At 40.7% G+C, this 23,668-nt stretch overlaps 2 protein-coding genes across 2 annotated transcripts in view; one reads left to right on the forward strand and one right to left on the reverse strand.

Annotated features, from left to right (window-relative positions):
* The window catches only part of SNX3 (sorting nexin 3), a 45,299-nt gene extending 37,675 nt beyond the window's left edge, over positions 1-7,624 (reverse strand). The window contains exon 1 of the mRNA XM_081251126.1: positions 7,321-7,624. Within this exon, the coding sequence (XP_081107252.1) occupies positions 7,321-7,482 (162 nt within the window). The 5' untranslated portion in view covers positions 7,483-7,624. The remainder of the gene's footprint in view (positions 1-7,320) is intronic.
* A 102-nt stretch (positions 7,625-7,726) lies between these two features.
* AFG1L (AFG1 like ATPase) overlaps positions 7,727-23,668 on the forward strand; it is a 222,933-nt gene continuing 206,991 nt past the window's right edge. The window contains exon 1 of the mRNA XM_081251122.1: positions 7,727-7,864. The gene's annotated coding sequence lies outside the window, so the exon portion shown is untranslated. The remainder of the gene's footprint in view (positions 7,865-23,668) is intronic.

Raw genomic sequence — 23,668 nt, forward strand, 5'->3', positions numbered from 1 at the left:
ACAATGTGGATGTGATACTGGGAACTGATAGTCACAATACCAGCCCTGGACTGCTAGAGACTTCTTCACAAGAAAAAAATAAACTCATTTTTTGAGGTCTCTGTGAGATCAGTCCAAACTGTATCTTAATTGATACAAGCTTTCTGGCAAACTACAGCATATGTCACATTTTACTACCCTGTCTAATTTCCTAGATTCTAAGTTAAATATTTCTTTAAAAGAGGCAGAACTTTGGCTGAGAGCTTTAAGTCATTTAACTAAGGGATCAGTAGACAGCAGTACCAAGATTACAGTATTGCTTTTCTTGGACACCATCTTTCTTATCTAATACTCAAAAAATTGCTGGCTCTGCTTACGTGGAAGCAGCATAATATGGTACAAACATAGAAGTATCTAAAAATAACAGTTCAATCCTTTTTTTTTTTTGGAAGCATGATTGTGAAGGTGAGGAGATGAAAAATCTCTCATGGAATCACCAAAATAGCTAAATATTAAGCACTTGTAGATTTTCCACTTTAAAGGTATAGAGTGGGAATATTAATAAAATATAAAGATTATTTAAGTGGATATATATTGTCTCTTCCTGACTTCTGGCTTACTCTCATGATTATTACACAGGGATATAGACATGGATGGTGCAAGACAGGGGCAAAAAGATCTGGCTTGGCTGAATGTAGTCAATGCCTTCCCTTCTTCCCCCAAAGCTAAGCTGCTGGCATGCTTTCAGCTTAGTATCTAAACTGTCTCCCCTCTAAAAATAGTTTTCATCTTTGGCAAATATCACTGGTTTTCCTCTTTGCTGTAAGGATCTGCTTCTTTCTTTTTTTGCCCCCAGAATTTGCCTTTTTAAAAAACTCATCAAGGCTACCAACCATTGTGGCTCCATATTTTTTTTTTCATACTTCTCTGCTACCTGTCATTTCTCAGAGACAGAAAGCATGGTGCCACCAGGGATAATCCTTGCTGCATATCAGTAAGGTGGCCTTGCTGGGGTGCTTTTTAAATTACCACTTCCCAAATCCCACCCCAACCCAATTAAAAGAGAATCTAAAGGGTTTCGGAAGTGCTCCAGGTGATCTGAATGTTCAGTGAGGGTGGAAGAAAAAGGGCTCTGAAGGTCAGAAAATATACATTCAAATCCCAGTTCTGCTATTTAATAGCTGTGATTTTGGACAAGTTACTTAACATCCCTAAACTGCATTTATTGCGAAGAATCCACTGCATGCCAAGCACAATGTCAAGTGTTGAGTAAGGGTTATCATGACAGTCCCTGTCCTCTAGGAGGTTATAGTCGAAGAAACAGGAACTAAAGGAAGCTGCAGACAAGCAAACAGACTTAATCCTAATAGGGCTATAAGGGCACCCAGGAAGGAAATCCAGTCTAGATTCCAGGGATCAGCAAAATCTCTAAAAAGGTAAAATCAAGGCTGAGTCCTGCAGGACAAGTAATGATAGATGAGGCTGCTAAAGGAAGACTTTTTTTTTTTTTTTTTTGCGGTACATGGGCCTCTCACTGTTGTGGCCTCTCCGTTGCGGAGCACAGGCTCTGGACGCGCCGGCTCAGCGGCCATGGCTCACGGGCCCAGCCGCTCCACGGCATGTGGGATCTTCCTGCACCGGGGCACGAACCCATGTCCCCTGCATCAGCAGGCGGACTCTCAACCACTGCGCCACCAGGGAAGCCCAGGAAGACTTTTTAACAGAGGAGGAAGTGTGTGCAAAGGCCTGGATACCAGTCAGCTTCCTTGGGAGATACAAGTAGTTCAGCAGGACTGAAATAAGAATGAAGGAAGGACAAGAGATGAGGACCAAGAGTGACCTCAGCTTTCACATTTACAAAACAAAGATATCATCTGCTCTGCTTGGTTACCACAAAGATCAAGTTATACTATATATAGCAAAGTCCATTGAACAGAGCAGGTACTCAAGTGATAAATCCCCTCACTTTTCAGCTTTAACATAACATGAGAAAGCCAAGCAACAACACACTTTTTCTTCAGGTCATCTCATCATAGCACAGAATTCAACAGTAAGCTCTTTTAAGCTATTTATTTTTCCTGGGTGCATCTTAATCTACTGTGGATTACTGAAGAGTCAACTCTCAGGTCTCAAGGGTGCCAACAATGGGATTTCCTTCTAAAGGTTCAGACACTTGAGGGATACCCAACACTAGGCAGTAGATAACAAAAGTTTTAATGCATTGTTTTAAATTCAGTTAACTGCAGCTGTGAAGCAATTCTGACCCAGGACCAGAATACTTCAAATCCAACCCTGGCTCTGACACTAGTTAGATAATTTACTTTGGGTTAGAGACAACTTTCTGTGCCTTGGTTCCCTTATTTGTCAAAATGAACAACATAGAACAGACTCCCTTAACACAATATAACAGGGCTACTTCTTAATTGCCACTGCCTCTCTCCCCCCATCTTAAGGGATGGGTTAGGTAAGATGAGACTCTTCAAAGCTAGCAAAATGCCTTTCCCTGATAGAGATCCTGGAGGTGAGCTGTAGCTGGCAGCAAATATGTATATCAGACAACATCTCATGGCCAACTGATAAAGCTACACAGATCCTGCAGATGTCCTTTGGCTCCAAAATGCCTTGATTCTTTAAAAAACTATTTTGGCCCTTTAACAACTGATTCTTATAAATCCTAAAAACAAGTCTAAAAATTAACTTATTTCTGATCAGGATATTAATGACTCTCAATTTAAAATGAGAGGACTCATCCAGAGAAGAATCACCAATACAGGTTTAGAATGGCAAATACTGTCAAGATGCGACTTTCACTATCTTTCTCATCACACTGTTTATTAGCAAACTTTACTATTCAGTGTTATGTTTTAATATGCCTCAATTTCAAAAAGCTTCTTTTAGAACTATGTGCAGTGATGAATATTAACTAAAATTATTGTGGTAATTGGACTTCCCTGGTGGCACAGTGGTTAAGAATCCGCCTGCTAATGCAGGAGACACGGGTTCGAGCCCTGGTCCGGGAAAATCCCACATGCCACAGAGCAACTAAGCCTGTGTGCCACAACTACTGAGCCTGCACTCTAGAGCCTGCGAGCCACAACTACTGAGCCCGCGTGCTGCAACTACTGAAGCCTGTGCACCTAGAGCCCGTGCTCCGCAGCAAGAGAAGCCATCACAATAAGAAGCCCACTCACCACAACTAGAGAAAGCCCGCATACAGCAACGAAGACCCACTGCAGCCAAAAAGTTAGCAAATTAATAAATATATTTTAAAAATTATTGTGGTAATCATTTACATATATGTATATAGCAAATCATTATGTTGTACACCCTAAACAAATACAATTTTATATGTCAATTATATCTCAAACTGGAAAAAAAATACTAGTACAATCATAGGAAACATACTACCTTATATTCATTATTTTTGTTCTTAAGTGTGAAATTTACTATGTTCTGAATGGCATCACAACTTCCCACATGGAATGCCACAAAACATATGTTTCTTGACAAGAAAACTCAATGATTTTAGTAGCTCAACTGCACATTAACATAGAAAATGTAGTTAGCTGATCAATGACTTTTTTTTTTTTTTTCAGTATGCGGGCCTCTCACTGCTGTGGCCTCTCCCGTTGCGGAGCACAGGCTCCTGACGCACAGGCCCAGCGGCCATGGCTCATGGGCCCAGCCGCTCCGCAGCACATGGGATCCTCCTAGACCGGGGCACGAACCTGTGTCCCCTGCATTGGCAGGTGAACTCTCAACCACTGTGCCACCAGGGAAGCCCCTGACTTTTAATTTAGAAGTAGCTGTATTTAGAAAGAAGTAACTTTTGAGTGCCTATTATATACCAGTCACTGTGCTAAAGAGATTTATGTGCATTATGGCATTTAGCCCTATGAGGTAGGTACAGTCATCCCTCAGTATCCATGGGGGATTTGGTTCCAAGACACACACACCTCCATATTAAATTCTGCAGATGCTCAAGTTCCTTATATAAAATGGCTTAGTATTTGCATATAACCTACACACATCCTCCCTTTTACTTTTTTATTTTTTTAATAAATTAATTTATTTATTTTTGGCTGCATTGGGTCTTTGTTGCTGCACGCGGGCTTCCTCTAGTTGCAGTGAGCAGGGGTTACTCTTCATTGCGGTGCGTGGGCTCCCACATTGCAGTGGCTTCGCTTGTTGCAGAGCAGGGCTCTAGGCATGCGGGCTTCAGTAGTTGTGGCACACGGGCTCAGTACTTGTGGCTCACAGGCTCTAGAGCACAGGCTCAGTAGTTGTGGTGCACAGACTCAGTAGTTGTGGTGCGCAGGCTCAGTAGTTGTGGCACATGGACTTAGTTGCTCTGTGTCACGTGGGATCTTCCCGGACTAGGGCTCGAACCTGTGTCCCCTGTATTGGCAGGCGGATTCTTAACCACTGTGCCACCAGGGAAGTCCTTCCCTTTTACTTTAAATCATCTCTACATTACTTATAATACTTAATATACAATGTGAATGTTTTATAAATAGTTGCTAGTGTGCAGCAAATTCAAGTTTTGCTTTTTGGAACTTTCTGGAATTTTTTTCTATTTTAGATCTGTGGTTGGTTGAATCCTCCTATGAGGAACCAGCGGATACAGAGGGCCAACTGTACTATTATTAGCATACCTATTTTACAGAGGGGAAGTGGAGCTTAGATTCTGCACCTTACTCAATAAATGATAAATCTATTCTTTGAACTCAGAGCTCAGGAAAGATCCTTAACTTCACTCCTGTTCAAAACTCTAGGTACAACAGACCTTAATTTACTTAAAATCTCCAGAAAATTAAAGTTACATTATAGCACAAACTTCATGAACAGTGACTGAATCTCACCTTTAGCCTTCTCTTTAATATGCCAAAATAATTCTAGACCCTGAGCTTTCAAAAACCTTTGATCATTTATGGTGCTCTCTGCTATATCTACCATTAGAAAAATTTTTAAAAACACTAACACTGTACCAATTATTTTCAAAAGCCCAGAGATATTAATCAAGTGATCCTAATAGTCTTAAACACTATCCTCAAACCAAAAGATAAATGGAGATTGGGAAACTTGCATTCTAAAGTGCCACCATCCAGATAAAATTACTCTGTGAATTAGAGTAATTTCAATCAGATCCTATAAAATGGAACATTTTTCTCAAGATTAGAATGAGAAAGTAACTATAAGATAGTTTAAGGGCCCAAACTTTGGAACATAAAATGGTTTGCCACACGTCAAATTCAACAGCAGAAGGCAAGCAGCAGGAGCTAGGGAGAGCAGGAAGAGTTTAGAAAAGTAGTAATAAAAAAAATGACAAAATGACTTACTTATTCATCTCCCTGGCAGTTCTACCTTCATTTCTCTCAAAAATCACATGCTGCTAAAATAAGTTCTAATATCTTACTATATGGTGTCCTGAGTTTTAAGTTAACACATTACATTATTAAGAGAATCCCCAATGGCATTTCATAAGCATTAGAAACTCAATTACATTTTCTTAGAGGGCACATGACTTATGACTTAACAGTCATTAACACAAAACAAACTGGTGTACATAATCTAACAAACCAGTGTAGATGTGTACTTTGTTAATTCCTTAACTCATTAATCACTCTTAAAAAGGATTTTAATCTCCAGAATACAAACGATCATACCATAAACACTATTTTTAAGTGTCACGTAAGTTATTTGGTAATAAAATACCAGATGAATTTTTAAAAATAATTATCATACTAGAGTCCATTTAATATAATGCACTCAGCATGATAAACACAAAGTTATTAAATGGAGGAAATGTAGGCAGGATATTCCACTTCAGTTGTGTGACAGGAAGTACTAGCTCTGGAAGCTTAGAAATAGGACCACCAAGCTCTGTTTTAGCACAAGAAATAAAGGAAAACATGCTAGTGAATAAGGGTAAAAGAGGAAGTTCTTTTTAGTGAACGATCTGCCATATATTTAAGACAATCCCAAACGTTAAAAAAAAGTGCCTCATTTTTTTCACTTGGCTTACGTGATAATGTACTTCCCTAGGTACACTGGAGCTCAAATTTTGCAGTTTCACTGTAACAAGACTGCTTGTGGCCCACACATCCTTAGGGAGACAACGATGGCTTGTAACATGAACCTGTTCGTTTCATATCTTAAAGTTTGACGATTGTTACATTTTTCTAGAAACACATGAAAAGTAAATCATTTTTTAAAGTAAGTTTCACAACAGTGAATAAACTGAACACTACTAAACTGTACAGTTAAAAATGGTTAAGATGTTAAATTTTGCTGTATTTTACCACCAAAAAATGTGAGTTAATGAGAAATTACTCCACTTAAATGTTAATAGTAACTTGTTATGTAAATTTTGATTACTCTAAAACCAAATTCTTACGCTTAATTTTTAGTAATTTGTTGTTGTCATTAACAGCTGGATTCGTTTTACGTAACTAATTTTTAAGGATACTTCCATACATGAGGAAATTCTTTAATTCTGAACTAGAGAGTGAAAGTGAAGCACTATTCTCAATTAGCATCTTTCAAATCATCTGAATTACTTACTGCCAACAAATACTAGTTATGAAATTATAAATGTGTTTCTACTTCAGCTGATTCCTTCATTCAGTGAAGTGCAAATCTCGAAATTAGGAGAGCAAGATCCCTAAATGAACAGGCTTTTCTTAAAGCAGTGGTAGTTTTGATTGTGAGATTGGCAACACTCCCCACTCCTCAGCCTTTAGCACGACGGTGGCCCAAAATACTAACGTCAATCATTTCCAATCACCGTTCTCGCCTGGCTCAGCCCTACCAAATTTGTCAGGCTTTTGTGAACTCCCATGAGGTTCTGTTCAGAAAAGCGTACAACCTAGGTGAGTTTGGTAGCTTGGGAAGGGCCTGAAGCAATCAGCTTGGCTTGGCCACCTAGGAGAAAAGTATCCAGGAAAAGAAAACCGGAAATACTTCAACTTTGCGCAAACCCCCTTTCTCAGTCACAGCTAGCTCCCTTCCCGATGAAGGGCTGTGTTCTCGAAAGATCTACCCCTTTCCAACTCAGATGTCATTCCCAGATCAGCTGCTTGAGGGGCAAGCGGCGCTCAACCCACGCCCTCTTCTTCGAGTACCTTCTTCAAGTGCCAGCGCTGGGCTCAGCTCACTCTGCCGCCCCCATCCAAACCCTACACGAAGAAGGGCCCTGGCCCACAACCCCGCCCGCGGACAGCCGGGAGCCCCGGCCTAGGCGGCCTTGGCCGTTTGAGGGTTTGCGCTCCAGGGTCGGCTGGGGGCACCAGGGACCGCAGGAGGGGGGGGTCTCTCCGTAGGGGGAGGGGACGGCCTCACCTTGACCCTGATTTCGTAGGTGGTGAACCGGCCCCGGCCGACACCCACTGTCTGCGGGTTGCTCACATCGATCTCGAGGAAGTTGCTGGGAGGCCCGTAGGCGTCATTCAGGTTCTGCGGCTTGGTGATCAGCCGCCGGGTGTCCGCCACGGTCTCCGCCATTTCGCTGCTGCAGCCGCCGCCACCGCGGGCTCCGTCCACCCCCTCGGCGTTCCACCGACCCCGCTGCCGCCGCTGCTGCCCGCCGCGGGGACGCCGGGCTCGCGCGCAGCGGTCGCAGGGCGAACGAGCACGTAGGGTGGGTGTTCACTCCGCACGCGTAGCTCCTCCCCGCGCCCCTCCGGCTTCCGCCTCCTGTCCCCAAGAGGGGAACAGCTGACCCGGTGGAACGGTGCGTCCCGGGCAGGGAGTCCCAGCGGAAACCGCGGAGGGTGACTGCGCACCAGGCAGAGGAAGAAAAACGTAGTCAGGTTACTTGTAGGTGTGAAGACGTTCCGGCCAGACTACAGCGCCCACAGTGCATCGGGCGAGCGCGCCGCCGCGGGTATGCGGCCCAGGTGCTGCGGGACCGGGGGTGCGAGGGAGGGCGCTTCCTGTGTTTCTGTGTCCGTTTTGGCCTGGACCAGTGGGGAGAACGCCAGAAACGGTCTTCGCGGTCTTGGGAGCCGCCGGGACAAAAGTTAAACGGCGAGGTAGGGGAGGTTTGCCCGCAATCCGAACAAAACTGCCTACGCTCAGTGCCAGCCTATCCACCGTCTCACTGTAAACCCCTGAAAATGCCTTTCTAGGTAACCTTGAATTGATGCCTCAAATGATTTTGATATCAACTTGAGAGTTTCACAGTACATGTGTCTGGCTTGGTGAACTGAACGTGGGAAAGTAGACTGGAATAAAACAACGTCGCGAGATCATACCGTACGGTCGAACCGTTTGGGGAGACTGGTCGGCCCTCTAAAACAAGATAACAGATAATATATGGGCTGAAACCTGCTTTGACTTTCTGATGTTTGATCTGCAACTTTTTCCCTTCAGTTCCCACAAAGTTCCAGTAAAAAAAAAAAAAAAAAGCGGTAAACGTATTGGTACAGCATTTGAAATGGAACTCAAAAAAGCCTTTATCAGAAATGAAAAAAAGACAAAACAGTTAAGTAGATCGCATTTAATCTCCAACAAATGCAGACTTTGAGCATTGAGGTGGAAGGATAGATGTCTATTCCTGCTTGGAGAGTTCTCTCCCTTGATGTTACAGTCTCACAACTCTTTCTGCATTTCTTTATATGTTGAGTTTCAGAAAACCCATTCACTTTAAATAATCTGATCTGTCCCATAAGCTGAAAAATTGTCTGGATCATTAGCAACCATTCTTAATAAAAACAAGAAAAGTTGGTGTTAAAAATTTTACTTAAACATGATGTAGATTATTTTCAAGAAAACTGAGCATTCATTCATTAAACAAGTATTTATTGAAGGCCTACTAGGCGTTTTCAACTCTAGATACTAGAGGTAAAAGGGTGAGGAAGACATTGAAATTCCTTGGTTTCATCAGATTGTGTAGTATATGCTCTATCTTGGGGAGACAGATAATAAAGCAATAAATAACATCTGCCAATATGATTGGTGCTATAAAGAAAATAAAACTGGATAATGTGAGAGTGACCCAGACAAGCTCATTAGGGTGGTCAGACAAGTTCTCTCTGAGTATATCTCCCTGTCAAAGAGTAAGAGTAATATCAGAATAAGTACCCAGGCAGGACTCCCTGCTGGGCCTGTTGCAAGAGACCAAGTGGAAACTTGACTGCTATGATTAGGGCAGTGAGCTCAAAAATGTATATAAATGACTCTTTGAATTGGAATATATGAGAGCTAAGAGACCTAGAACCACCGTATTGTGTTGTCATCCGTGACACCTGTACAAAGCAATCATGGGATATTCTCTTAGAAAGCTGTCTCATTGGAGGCCACTCAGTGCAGCCTTGGGCAGCAGCAACAATTGCCTGCAGTGGGGAAGCAGCTATAGAAAATAGCAGCACTGTCAAATGGCTAAAGAAGAGCTTCCCAGGATAAACATCAGGAAAAAAATTATCTTTATTTTTCAGGAGATACGATTGTATTCCTAGAAAAATCCATAAAGAAGAAGCTACTAGAATAAGCTACTAGAATTAACAAGAGAATTTAGTGACCAAGTGAAAGTAAAGAACTTAATTTATAATTTTCCTCTGTCTAGGCAATGTCTAGTTAGACTGGAGATGGAAAAAATACCCTATTCACATCAGTGACCAAAAGTAAAAAAAAAAAAAAAAAAAAAAAAGGAAGGAAGACACAGGATCTATAAGAACAAAATTATGAAATTTTATTAAAGGATATAAACCAAAACCTAAATTAAAAAGACTCCATGTTCCTGAATAGGAGGACTTAATATCAGAAAAATATCACTTCATCTAGAATTAATAATGCAGGGGCTTCCCTGGTGGCGCAGTGGTTAAGAGTCCACCTGCCAATGCAGGGGACATGGGTTTGATCCATGGTCAGGGAGGATCCCACATACCGGGGAGGAACTAGGCCCATGTGCCACAACTACTGAGCCTGTACACCTAGATCGCAAGCTCCGCTACGAGAAGCCACTGCAATGGGAAGCCTGCGAACCGCTACAAAGAGTAGCCCCTGCTTGCTGCAACTAGAGAAAGCCCGCGTGCAGCAAGGAAGATCCAACACAGCTGAAAATAAAAATAAATAAATAAAATAACTTAGGAGGTTCCTTAAAAAACTAAATAGAATTACCATATAAATAGAATTACCATATGACCCAGCAATCCCACTACTGGGCATATACCCAGAGAAAACCATAATTCAAAAAGACACATGCACCCCAGTGTTCATTGCAGCACTATTTACAATAGCCAGGACATGGAAGCAACCTAAATGCTCATGGACAGACAAATGGATAAAGAAGATGTGGTACATATATACAATGGAGTATTACTCAGCCATAAAAAGAAACGAAATTGTGTCATTTGTAGAGACGTGGGTGGATCTAGAGACTGTCATGCAGAGTGAAGTAATTCAGAAAGAAAAAAATATCAGATATTAACACATATATGTGGAACCTAGAAAAATGGTACAGATGAACCGGTTTGCAGGGCAGAAATTGAGACACAGATGTAGAGAACAAACGTATGGACACCAAGCGGGGAAAGTGGCGGGGGGGTGGTGGTGGTGGTGGTGGTGGTGGGATGAATTGGGAGATTGGGATTGACATGTATACACTGATGGGTATAAAATGGATGACTAATAACCTGCTGTATAAAAAAATTAGTTAAAAAAATTTATCAGCATTCCTGATTATTTATGTATACGTCTGTTCCTCTGACTTCTCTGAACAATTGTAACATCTTATTCTCTCATTAATGATTTGATAAAATGTTTGACACATAAAAAATAAATAAAAAATAAAATTAATAATGCAAATATAATCAGAATCCCACTGTGATTGCTTTTAACCTCCTCTCTGCCTTGGATGCATTGGGTAGTACTGGACAAGATTTTTTTAAAGTTCAGATGTTGGAGATTAGCCAAGAAGATTATGAAAGTGAAAAAAATCAAAGTGGGATTTGCTTTACCAAATGTTAAAACTCACCGTAAAGCTAACTATAAACAAGAGTATTGGGAATTCCCTGGCCGTCCAGTGGTCAGGACTCTGCACTTTCACTGCCGAGGGCCTGCGTTGGATCCCTGGTCGGGTAATCAAGATCCCACAAGCCGCGCAGCATGGCCAGAAAAAAAAAACCAAAACGAGTATGGTTTTGGCTCTCTATAAAATAGAGTGCAGAACAGATCCCAACAAAGAACATGATATACAACAAGGGGAGCATTTCAATTAATTGGGGAAATGTTGCTGACACAGTTGAGTGTCTAGGGAATAGGGAGACCACATAGCTAGTCCCCTGCATTATACCATGGAAAAATTCCAGATAGAATTTACTTATTTATTTTTGTTGTTGCGCTTTTTTTGGCCACACCACGTGGCTTGTGGGATGTTAGTTCCCAACCAGGGATTGAATCCAGGCCCTCAGCAGTGAGAGCACGGAGTCCCAACCACTGGACCACCACGGAATTCCAAGATAGAATTGAAAAAAAAATTTTTTTTTTAAAGAAGATGTTGGGGGTAGGAGTTTATTAATTAATTTACTTTTTGCTGTGTTGGGTCTTTGTTTCTGTGCGAGGGCTTTCTCTAGTTGTGGCAAGCGGGGGCCACTCTTCGTCGCCATGCACGGGCCTCTCACCATCGCGGCCTCTCTTGTTGTGGAGCACAGGCTCCAGACGCGCAGGCTCAGTAGCTGTGGCTCACGGGCCCAACTGCTCCGTGGCATGTGGGATCCTCCCAGATCAGGGCTCCAACCCGTGTCCCCTGCATTAGCAGGCAGATTCTCAATCACTGCGCCACCAGGGAAGCCCTGAAATATATATATTTTTTAATGTTTAGAGAAAATGTAGGAGAAAAATTGTATAACCTTGAGTTAAAAAAGTGCTTCCTGGGGCTTCCCTGGTGGCGCAGTGGTTGAGAGTCCGCCTGCCGATGCAGGGAACACGGGTTCGTGCCCGGGTCCGGGAAGATCCCACATGCCGCGGAGCGGCTGGGCCCGTGAGCCATGGCCGCTGAGCCTGCGCGTCTGGAGCCTGTGCTCCGCAACGGGAGAGGCCACAACAGTGAGAGGCCCGCGTACCACAAACAAAAGCAAAAACCAAACCAAAAAAAAAAAAAAGTGCTTCCTAAGCAATATGGGAAACAAGCTATAAAGAAAATATAGTCATTTAAGTACATAAATTTTTAATAAAAATTACTTATCAAAAGGCATTATAATAAAAAAATTGGGGGAAGTATATCTGTAACACGTAAGATAGTGAACGGCTAATATTCCTAATATAAAAAGAACTCCCATAAATTGATAAGAAAAAGGCAATCCCATAGAAAAATGAGCAAAGAATATGGATGGGTACAGTTTTACATGTTTTTCAGATAATGAATTTGTCAGATCCTCCTAACAACCCTATAGGTGGGTGCCATTACTGTCTCCATTTTACAAATGGGAAAACTGAGGCACAAAGGCAAAATAACAAGTACAAAATGGCAAAACTAGCTCCAGAATTTATATACGTAACCACTATTTCATGCTGCCTCTTAGGAAAAGAAATTCAAATGGACAATAAGTGGGAAAAATATGCTCAACCTCACTAATCAAATAAATGTATCAATACATTAAAACAAACATGAAATACTGTTTTCTATCATATTGGCAAAAATCAAAAAAAACAGAAACATACAGTGTTAGGGAGACTGTAAGGAAACAGGCAATTTGCTCATATTTATCAAAATTAAAAATATTCAGGACACTTTCATCCCCAAATCCAGCTTCTGCTTCAAGAGACCATAGTACTTAAGGATGTAAGTCCAAGGATGTTTATTGCAGCTTTATTTGTAGTGGCAAAAACTGAAAACAGCCTGAATTAGAAATGCTTGGGGCTTCCCTGGTGGCGCAGTGGTTGAGAGTCCGCCTGCCGATGCAGGGATCACGGGTTCATGCACCGGTCTGGGAGGATCCCACATGCCATGGAGCGGCTGGGCCTGTGAGCCATGGCCGCTGAGCCTGCGCATCCAGAGCCTGTGCTCCACAACGGGAGAGGCCGCAACAGTGAGAGGCCCACATACCGCAAAAAAAAAAAAAAAAAAAAAAGAAATGCTTGAATTATAGTATATTCAAACTAGGGAAATTATATAATATTTTATGTAATTTATATGTAATATATAAATTATATACTAGAGCAAATGAAATAATTCTATTTTTTTAAAGTTTATTTTTGGCTGTATTAGGTCTTTCGTTGCTGCATAGGCTTTCTCTAGTTGCAGTGAGTGGGGGCTACTCTTATTTTTTTTGTTGGGAGGGCTACTCTTCGTCTTGGTGCATGGGCTTTTCATTGTTGTGGCTTCTCTTGTTGCGGAGCACGGGCTCTAGGCACTTGGGCTTCAGTAGCTGTGGCTCGCGGGCTCTAGAGTGCAGGCTCAGTAGTTGTGGCTCACGGGCTTAGTTGCTCCGCGGAACGTGGGATCTTCTCGGACCAGGGCTTGAACCCGTGTCCCCGCATTGGCAGGCGGATTCTTAACTAATACACCACCAGGGAAGTCCCTATTTTTATGTCTTAGATGTTAGAATATATCTATTTTTAGTTATTAGAATTAGAAGAGGAATATCCATGATGTTTTGGTAAGTAAGGATCAAAGAATAATCTGTGCAGTATGATCCCATTTGGGTAAACAAACAAAACCCTGTCATTGTATGTATGTACTTTTATATGTGCATATTTTTGTAGCAAAGGATATACACCAAAATGTTAACACTGGTAACACAAGGGTGGCAACTGAAGTGGGCTGTGGGGACGAGAAAATGCAACCCTATTCTAACCATGGGCTAAGACGATAGAAAACTATAACCAATTTTATGTTTTCCTAATGGTTCAGTTCTAGAAAAATAATTTGTCAATGTGCCTGAATTACTGTGAACACCTTGAGAGTTGTGTTCCTTGAGTAGTATATTAGATTATCCCAGCTAGGTAGTTCTAGTCATTAAGATCATCCATTCCTCTTTATTCAGAGACCACTGAACAGTCGGCTGATAGTAATTTCATTTTCTATGAGGACTTTAAAAAAATTTTTTTTAATTGAAATATGGTTGATTTACAATGTTGTGTTAGCTTCAGGTGTTAGCAAAGTGATTCAGTTATATATTACATATGTGTATATATATATTCTTTTTCAGATTCTTTTTCATTATAGGTTATTATAAGATAATGAATGTAGTTCCCTGTGCTATATAGTAAATCCTTGTTGTTTATCTATTTTATATATAGTAGTGTGTATCTGTTAAAACTGTTATTTATCCCTCTCACCTGCCCTTTCCCCTCTGGTAACCATAAGTTTGTTTTCTGTGTATGTGAGTCTGTTTCTGTTTCATAAGTAAGTTCATTTGTATAATTTTTTTTTTAGATTCCACATATAAGTGATATCATGTGGTGTCTGTCTTTCTGTCTGACTTCACTTAATATGATAATCTCTAGGTCTATCTATGTTGCTGCAAATGACAATATTTCATTCTTTTTTATGGTTGAGTAATACTCCATTATATATATATATATATATATATACACATACATATGTATATATATATATATATGTATATATATATATATATATATATATATACACCACATCTTCTTTATCCATTCATCTGTTGTTGGACACTTAGATTGCTTCCATGCCTTGGCTATTGTAAATAATGTTGCTGTGAACATTGGGGTGTGTGTATTTTTTCAAGTTAGAGTTTTCATCTTTTCCTGATAAATACCCAGGAGTGGGATTGCTGGATCATATGGTAACTCTATTTTTAATTTCTAAAGGTACCTCCATACTGTTCTCCATAGTGGCTGCACCAGTTTACATTCCCACCAACAGTACAGAAGGGTTCCCTTTTCTCCATACCCTGTCCAGCATTTATTTGTAGACTTTTTGATGATGGTCATTCCGACTGTGTGAGGTGATACCTTATTGTAGTTTTGATTTGCATTTCTCTAATGATTAGTGATATTGAACATCTTTCCATGTACCTGTTGGCCATCTTGATGTCTTCTTAGGAGAAAGGTCTATTTAGGTCTTCTGCCCATTTTTTTTTTTTTTTTTTTTTTTTTTTTTTTTGCTGTATGCGGGCCTCTCACTGTTGTGGCCTCTCCCGTTGCGGAGCACAGGCTCCGGACGCGCAGGCCCAAAGGCCATGGCTCACGGGCCCAACCGCTCCGCGGCATGTGGGATCCTCCCAGACCGGGGCACGAACCCGTGTCCCCTGCATCGGCAGGCGGACTCTCAACCACTGCGCCACCAGGGAAGCCCTTCTGCCCATTTTTTGATTGGGTTGTTTGCTTTTTGATATTGAGCTGTAGGAGCTGTTTGTATATTTTGGAAATTAAACCCTTGTCTGTTGCATTGTTTGCAAATATTTTCTCCCATTCTGTAGGTTGTCTTTTTGTTTTGTTTATCATTTCCTCTGATGTGCAAAAAGCTTGTAAGTTTGATTAGGTCCTGTTTGTTTATTTTTGTTTTTATTTCTTTTGCCTTGGGAGACTGATCTAAGAAAGTATTGCTACAGTTTATGTCAGAAAATGTTTTGCCTGTGTCCTCTTCTAGGAGTTTTATGGTGTCGTGTCTTATATTTAAGTCTCTAAGCCATTTTGAGTTTATATTTGTGTATGGTGTGAGGGTGTGTTCTAACTTCATTGATTTACATGCGGCTTTCCAGCTTCCCCAACACCACTTGCTGGAGAGACTGTCTTTTCTCCACTGTATATTCTTGCCTCCCTTGTCAGAGATTAATTGACCATAGGTGTGTGGGCTTGTTTCTGGCCTCTCTGTTCTGTTCCATTGATCCAAATGTCTGTTCTTGTGCCAATACCTCTCTGTTTTGATTACTGTAGCTTTGAGGTATTGTTGAAGTCTGAGAGGGTTATGCCTCCAGGTTTGTTCTTTTTTCCTCAGGATTGCTTTGGCAATTCTGGGTCTTTTGTGGTTCCATATACATTTTAGGATTATTTGTTATGAGGACTTTCTTGTAGGCAAAAGGAGATGCTGCCTTGTGGGACCAGCTAGTTTATATTTTCATTTTAAATTTGTAAATTGAGGTTCTGTCTTATCAATCAGTGTCTTGTGAACTTGACTAATGCATCACTCTCCCAGGCCTAATCACCTCTGAGGAAAATGGTAAAACCAAGTAGCTGGACCTCCAGAGTGTCAGACTCTGAAAATGTGACGAACCTAGTGAAGTCCTATAAACTTCTCAAGGGCCAGCCTGGCCACTCATATCATTTTTCTAATTCAGAGCTCACACCCTGACCTACCTCTAAACCCCTGCTCCCAGGCTGCTGTGATTTCATGAAGAAAATCCCAAACTAGCTGGCACCTTTGTAAATTTATGGTTTCCAACCTCAGCTGACCCTTCAACACACCTCAGCATTCCCTTATTTTATCCTCTTCTTGTATTTCACACCCCTCTTCCTTACTCTCAGAATGTAACCTCACTTCATGCAGTACAAAGCAAAGAAACCCACAAAGCTCAGTATCTCCCTCCTCTCCACTGAAGACTACTTACAACATGAGTCACCCTCAGAACCTCTGAGAGCTCAAGGTATGCCCAGGCTACTTCCAGCTTTTGAGAATGTGGGCATTTTCAGATTTGGTATTGAGGAAATTATTTATAAACACTGCGGCTTGTTTGTTAATTTTAAATAAGGCATTTACATGATTCAAAAGTCAAAATGCACCTAAGAGTGTCCATTGATATATCTGCCTCCAGTCCCCGTCTGCAGCCATCTAGTTCCCCTTTGTATTGACAGCCACTGTTACCAGTTTCTTGCTGCGTATCTTTGTATCCTTCCAGAAATATTCTAGCATGTTTACATATATATATGTATATATAACAAAAATGGCATCATAGGATACACACACTTTTGCACCTTATTTTACTTAACAATATACCTTGGAGATAGATCCACACTTATACAGCAGCAAAGTATTTCATTACCTGATGTACCATAATTTATTTAACTTGTCCCTGAAAGGGAGCAGAATGTGTGACCCCAAAATATGCCAGTTTGGCATGTGGATTGTCTTGAACGGAGGGCAATCAAGATGCAGCAGACTCAAGAAAAACTTGTACTTCTCTCGCCACTACCTAAAAGAACGTAGATAGGGGGCCTGGCCTAGAGAGAGCTATTACCAGAGAGAACTTTTGTCTGAATGATATATTTCTGTGGCAGGGCAAACATCTAATTACCAAACATCTGTTCCTCTTATTGTCCTGTGAATTACTGTCCTCCCCCTTGGAAGCCCCAGGCCCCTATCCCATTCCTTAGCTCAGGATGGTACCTAAGCTTCAACTGCCCAACTTGCTCTTTAGTCTCATGCTTCTATGGGACTCCTGTACATACAAAATTAAATTTGTTTCTCTCCTGTTAACGTTTTATGTCAATTTGATTATTATCTACCCTAGAAGGGTAGAGGAAAAAATTTTTCTCCACTACATCCCCTACTGACGAATATCTTTGGTGACCTCAGTCTTTCACTATTACAGTACTACAGTGAATAACCTTGAATATGCCGTCATTACACACACATGGGATTATATTTGCAGGATAAGCTCCTGTATGGGCATACCTCAGAGATACTGTGGGTTCAGTTCCCAACTTCCACAGTAAAGCAAATATCACAAATAAGCAAGTCCACAAATTTTTTCATTTCCCAATGCATACAAAAGTTATGTTATACTACATTGTAGTCTGTTAGTTGTGCTACAGCATTATGTCTCAAAAAACAATGTGCATACCTTAGTTAAAAAATAATATTGTTGGAAAAATAGCGCCGATAGACTTGCTCCACTAAGAGTTGCCACAAACCTTCAATTTGTAAAATTGCAATATCTGCAAAGCACAGTAAAATTTTCAACCCCACCCCCTGACTCCTGGGAATGTGGCAGACAGGAGTGGGCAAGGAAGAGCCTTGCACACCTCCCCCATATTTTGCCCTGGACTCCTCTTCCATTTGGCTATTCCTGAGTTGTTATCCTTTATAATAAACTGTTAAACATAAGTAAAGTGTTTTTTCTGAGTTCTGGGAGTCGAATTATCAAACCTGAGGGGGAAGGGGGTCATGAGAATCCTCAAATTTGTAACCAGCCAGGCAGGAGTGGGTAGCTTAGGCACCCCATTTAAGGCTGGTGTCTGAAGTGGGAGCAGTCTTGTGGGACTGAGTCTTTAACCTGCAGGGTCTGTGCTAAGTCCAGGTATTTAGTGTCAGAATTGAATTGAATTGTTGGACGACCAGCTGGGGTTGGAGACTCAGGCTTTGGAGATGATGTTAAGCCCTTCTAGGAGCATATCAGATAGTCTCTATCCTTCCCTTAAAGGTTAAGTTCCACGGTCATGGAGGGGTCAGTGCTGGGTTGCTTCTTGGACTGTCTAAGAGTTTGGGATCTTGGAGAGGTTAATACTTTAGTTGAACACATCACACTGATTTTCCTTGTATATTTGTTCACAGTTTCATTTAAAGAAGAGGCAGGGGACTTCCCTGGTGGTCCAGTGGTTAAGACTCTGTGCTTCCACTGTTGGGGGCATGGGTTCGATCCCTGGCTGGGGAACTAAGATCCTGAGGGAAAAAAAAAAAAAGAATAATAAAGAAAAAAAGAAGAGGTAAGACCTGGAGCAAGCCACTCAGCAAAATAAGACTGGTAACGTGACTCACTCTCAGAAGGCAGGTTAGTGAGCATCTGTTGATCTGTTGTGTTTTAGGCATGCCCTTTGAGGGGTCTTACTCCGTACCCTGAGATCCTTCACAGAGTGTCTCTTCCAACACACACTCAATTCTACATTTTGTTACTTTTTTTTTTTTTTTTGCATGATTTAGTGTCTCTTCTGTATTGGTAAATCCGGCAGTGCCCAGCTGGTTGTATCAACATCGGAAACCCCCTCTCTTGCTTTTATCCAAGTTCTTCTCCACCAATTATGCCTTTTTCCCTATATCTTCTCTTAACCCTTTGTGGTAGCCATGAGAATGTGCCTCTCAGATCTCTAGCCTCAGGAAACATAATTAACCTATGGCCTCAGCTGCTGTGGGCTGAAATTCGTTACTGCATTTGCTCTGAGTCCACATTTCCCATGGCTGCTCGCAGCCAAATGCTGAGCACGCTAGCCAATGGCTGAGGACTGCTTAGACATCAGGACTGCTCAGACACTCCTGGGTGAGGAGGGACTCCTCTTAGAGATGACATTGGACCCAGTGTCTGGAAGAGTCAAAAGCAGCCATGACAATGAGCAATTTCTGTCCTTGCTCAAGTGGTTGACTTCTGGAGGGATAAAAAAAAAAACACCACAGGATTCCTTTTGAAATTGAAGGCCCCTGACCTCATGCAGAGTGGTTGATTGCAACCATGTAAGGCCAGGCAAGGTTAGTGTAAACCTGAATCAGGGTGAAAATACACAATCCTGAGCTGTGGGAACAGTGGGAACCATGCATTTGTATTCCTTCTCTCAAGAAAATGGATTATGAACTTTCTAAGTAAAGAACCAACGATGTTATCTAGAGCAGGGTTTCTCAAACATTAATATGCATACAAGTCACCTGGAGATTGTGTAAAACTGCAGATTCTGATCCAGGAGTTCTAGGATGAGACCTGAGATTTTGCATTTCTGACAAGTTCCAGAAAATGCCATCGCTGCTGGTCTCCAGACCACACCAAATAGCAAGGATCTAGAGAATCTGAAGAATGCCATATATATTGTATTGATTAGTTGGTGGGGCAGGGAGAGGGTCATTTCCAGAACCAATAGCATCATGTGGTCTCCTTAGCTGAACAGATATGTCTCCCTTAGGACACTTAGAGCATTCTAGCCATTCATGTGACAAATATGTACTGAGCAGCTACAGTAAACCAAGTGCTGTGCTAGGTGCTAGGGCAGGAGGGAGCATGGAGAGGAGGGAAGGTGGAGAAAAAGATATGTTTTTTGTTTCCAGGATCTTTCAGTCTGGTCATAGGGACACGTCAGTAGAACGTGATGAGAGCCACATAACCCAGTCTCAAGGGTAGTAGGGAAGGAATTCCAGAAGGAAGCAACAAAACTGAGACATAAAGTTGGTGTTTGACGTGCAAAGTGCCTATGATTTGGGTGTGCCTGTGTGTGGGAGGTGCATTCCAGAGATAGAGATAAATACAGAGGCCCAGAGGAAAGCACTGCTGGGGAACTACACATAGTTTAGTACTACTGGAATGAAAGTGCAAAATGATAAGGACTAAGGCCAGAGGGACAAGGCCATGAGGCATTACAGTGTTTGTGGTTCTGACCTTATCTAAAGACATTCTAAAGGAAACCACTGAATGGGAGTGACTTGATTTTTAGTTTAGAAAGATCACTCTGGCACTCTGCTAAGATAGCAGCAGTGGGAATGTAGAGAAAAGAATGGACTTGAGAAATAGTTGCCCCTGTTTCTCTAGTTTGACCCAAAGAAGGTACTGCATTAAGCAGCTGAGGACTGCCCAGACTGGAAATCTATGAGATGCCAGGTCGGAAGAGAGTGCCAGGATGCAAACAGCGCCGTAACTCCTACTGGGAGGTGAAAGGCCTGGCAGATCTCTATGGATTGGTATCAGTGTTCTAGTGAAAGGCCTTAGCCACTAGGATATACACAGGCATACCAGCTTTGATTCCTAGTTGTGTTTGCAAAGGAAGTAAGCTCTCCTAACTACTCATTTGGGAACACATCTTCGCAGGAAGTGTATTTGGCCAGAACCTGTGGGCTGGTTTCAGTAGAGAGATTGACCAGGCCTGCTGCGACAAGGCTTGATCCACTCAGCTGTTTAATGCTCCCAAATCGATACTTACCTCAACTTGGAGTATGGGCATATTACTACAATGTTTGCCACCCCACAGCACACACTCACACAGGCACCCATGTGCTATTTCTGTTTGTTGTCCTATTGACTAACCAAACTCAGCATATCTGAAGTCACTCTCATTCCATTTACTCTCAAGCAATGCCCCCAATATTTATATCCTTTTTGCTGTAAGTATTATTTTTTGAATTGCTTGGGCTTTAGCTGTGCATCATCTTTTTCACCCCTTTCTCATCTGCCCTCACCCCCTTGCCATACCCTAGCTTGGTTAATGTTAGACCACAGAGATCTCCATGCTACCTTGCTTTCTCTAATCTCTTCTATCCATTAGGCACAATACTAGTGTGATTTACGTACTACCATTCTGATATGTTTTTATAGTATAAATATCTCTTGCCTAGAAATTTATATTTTACATAAATGTGTCTGACTTGAAGACAATACTATGAGCAAATCAATTATATTTAGTGAGGGTTTGGTAGAGGAAATGGGCAAAATCCTTAGTAGCCAAGTAACCCTAGAAAAGTTACTTTGCCTGACTGTTCCTCTGTTTCTTCATGTATAAAATGGGGACAAAAATAGTATCTACCTTACCAGGTGATTATGAGTACTGAGAGTTAATATTTATAAAGCATATAGAACAGTGCCGGACACATGGTAAGCCCTGAAATGCCTAGAATCTATGAACAAGTCGATAAGAAATGGCCTTACCTAGAAAGAAAGAATGTAGCTGGAAATCATAGGATGAGGCCTTGAAGCCATGATTAGAAGTGACTGGTGGTGTGTGGCTAGGCCTGTGAGCAGAGACTATTCAATCAATGTTGTAACTAAATGAATCTAGTACTGGAAAGCTTGATGATCCTCTTGACCAGAAACCTGAGCTTAAATCTATTGACAGAGTGTTTCAAAGCCTTGATTTATTTACTGTCATTTTAGATTCAAAATATTAGTTTTCACAGGCATTTCTGTCTAAGGCAATGTCAATTAATTAGGTCCCAAGTAAAACATCTGCCATGGGAGATTTACATTACCATAGCCTGCATTTGAGAAAGTCAAAAATTTCAAAATATCGTTAGTTCCAAAGTATATTTTTGATAGACCAGCTTGAATACTGCATTGTGGATAACAAGGTTAAATAAAGGTTCTAATAAGACAAACAACGACAATTTAAATAAATCAGATGTTTTTGTCGAAGATTACTCTGTGATTTTCTCCAATTATTCATGACATTTCACCCATTCATATTGTGATCTGCTTTAATAGTGAAGGGAAAAAAACCCTCATCTCCTTGTTTATTCTTTGTTCTCAAGGAGATAAGCTGTTTATAAAGATACGTTATTTGTTATTTAAATCACTTTTACTGAAGTTGTTTATTTCCTTGTTTCAGTTTCTAAAAATATTTCAACAATTGTAATGCTTCTTAGAGATGTCTATTCAATTCAGAGTGATTTGTACTGAAATTCTTTGCTAAATCAGCACAGGTGCTATGTGTATAACATGCTAGAGTGAGTCAAAACTAATAAATGCTAAAAAGAAAAAAAAAGGATAACGGGAATATACTTGTGTCAACTTTCAAAATCTGTGATTAAAAACATTTTAGACCTAACATCTCAGATATTTGTAAATGTCTAACTCTATACTTGCCACTTCAAAACTATTTAATAATAGTAATAATAATAAATTAGATAACACCAAAACTATAAGCAGAAAAACTGTATAATTTAAATCCAGAAATCTATTTCTTAGAAAATCCCCTTTAATCACTTTGTAGACTTTCAAGATCATTATTATTATATAAAAGTAATTACATTAAAAGATAATTTACCTTATAGGTACCTTATAGGTACCTTATAGTACCTTATAGGTACTGTTTTTCAGCTTTATCAAATTAAAGCTGAAAAACAGTACCTATAAGCAGAATTATATATTTTTTAAAATTGTTGAACAGCAAACACAGGAAGTTTTATCTCATGTTTTTTTCTTTGCTATGCCTAAAATCATCTCCAGAATAAATTTTAGTAATTTAATACTGTAAAGCTATGTAGTAGTATAGCATACAGCTCTAAAATATACATCTTTTGCATATCAGTCTATAAACTCAAACTATGGCTTATCTTAGGTAATCAACAAGATTGATATGTGAAATAAAGCCAAGTGGATTTGATATTTTAAGGGGCAGTTGATTATTTCCAAAAACAAAAGCTTCAAAATCTAACTGAGCTGATTTGGACTAAAGAAATGAAGCCTGGTACCATGAATTATAGTATGTATTCCTGCTGAGTAAGCCCTGGATATGGCAAACTCAGATCTCTGGATGCACATCTCTCCCTTTGAAGTTGATGAGAATTACTTGGGCTAACTGAGATACATGCTGGGAAAATTGGGCCCTTATAATTGGTGTTTATAGACATTAGAGATCTCATGACACTTTCCTCATGTGGTCTCTTAGTTTTCTCCAGTCTTGTTTTGTCAGAAGACACCCTTCTTGAATTAGATATGTCCCATGACTAAAAGGTATTTAAGTTTTATCATCTAGAGACTCTAGATTGAGAACTTCTCTGCTATCAGTAAAGTTGGGTAATTACTTATCCAAGTAATCTTCCCAAGAGGTCCATTTGAAAACAAAACAAAACACCCAGCTGATTCCTTTGAAGTCTAGGCCAAATCATGGCTAATTCTGAGTTCGTCACCAGGTGCAAGTGCTAATACTTATAAACAAATGAGTTCATATAGCTTTATGATTGCATCTGTGAGTTTTGATGAAGAGCTGCAATTTAATTTAATTTTAGTTCCTCTGAAGAATCAATCTATAGAACTGAAAAACACTGAGTCTGTTTGATTGCCTGGATATGCATTGCATCAAATTTAAC

This window comes from Mesoplodon bidens (genome assembly GCF_964165515.1).
Source record: "Mesoplodon bidens genome assembly, chromosome: 12".
Taxonomy (NCBI): Eukaryota; Metazoa; Chordata; class Mammalia; order Artiodactyla; family Ziphiidae; genus Mesoplodon; species Mesoplodon bidens.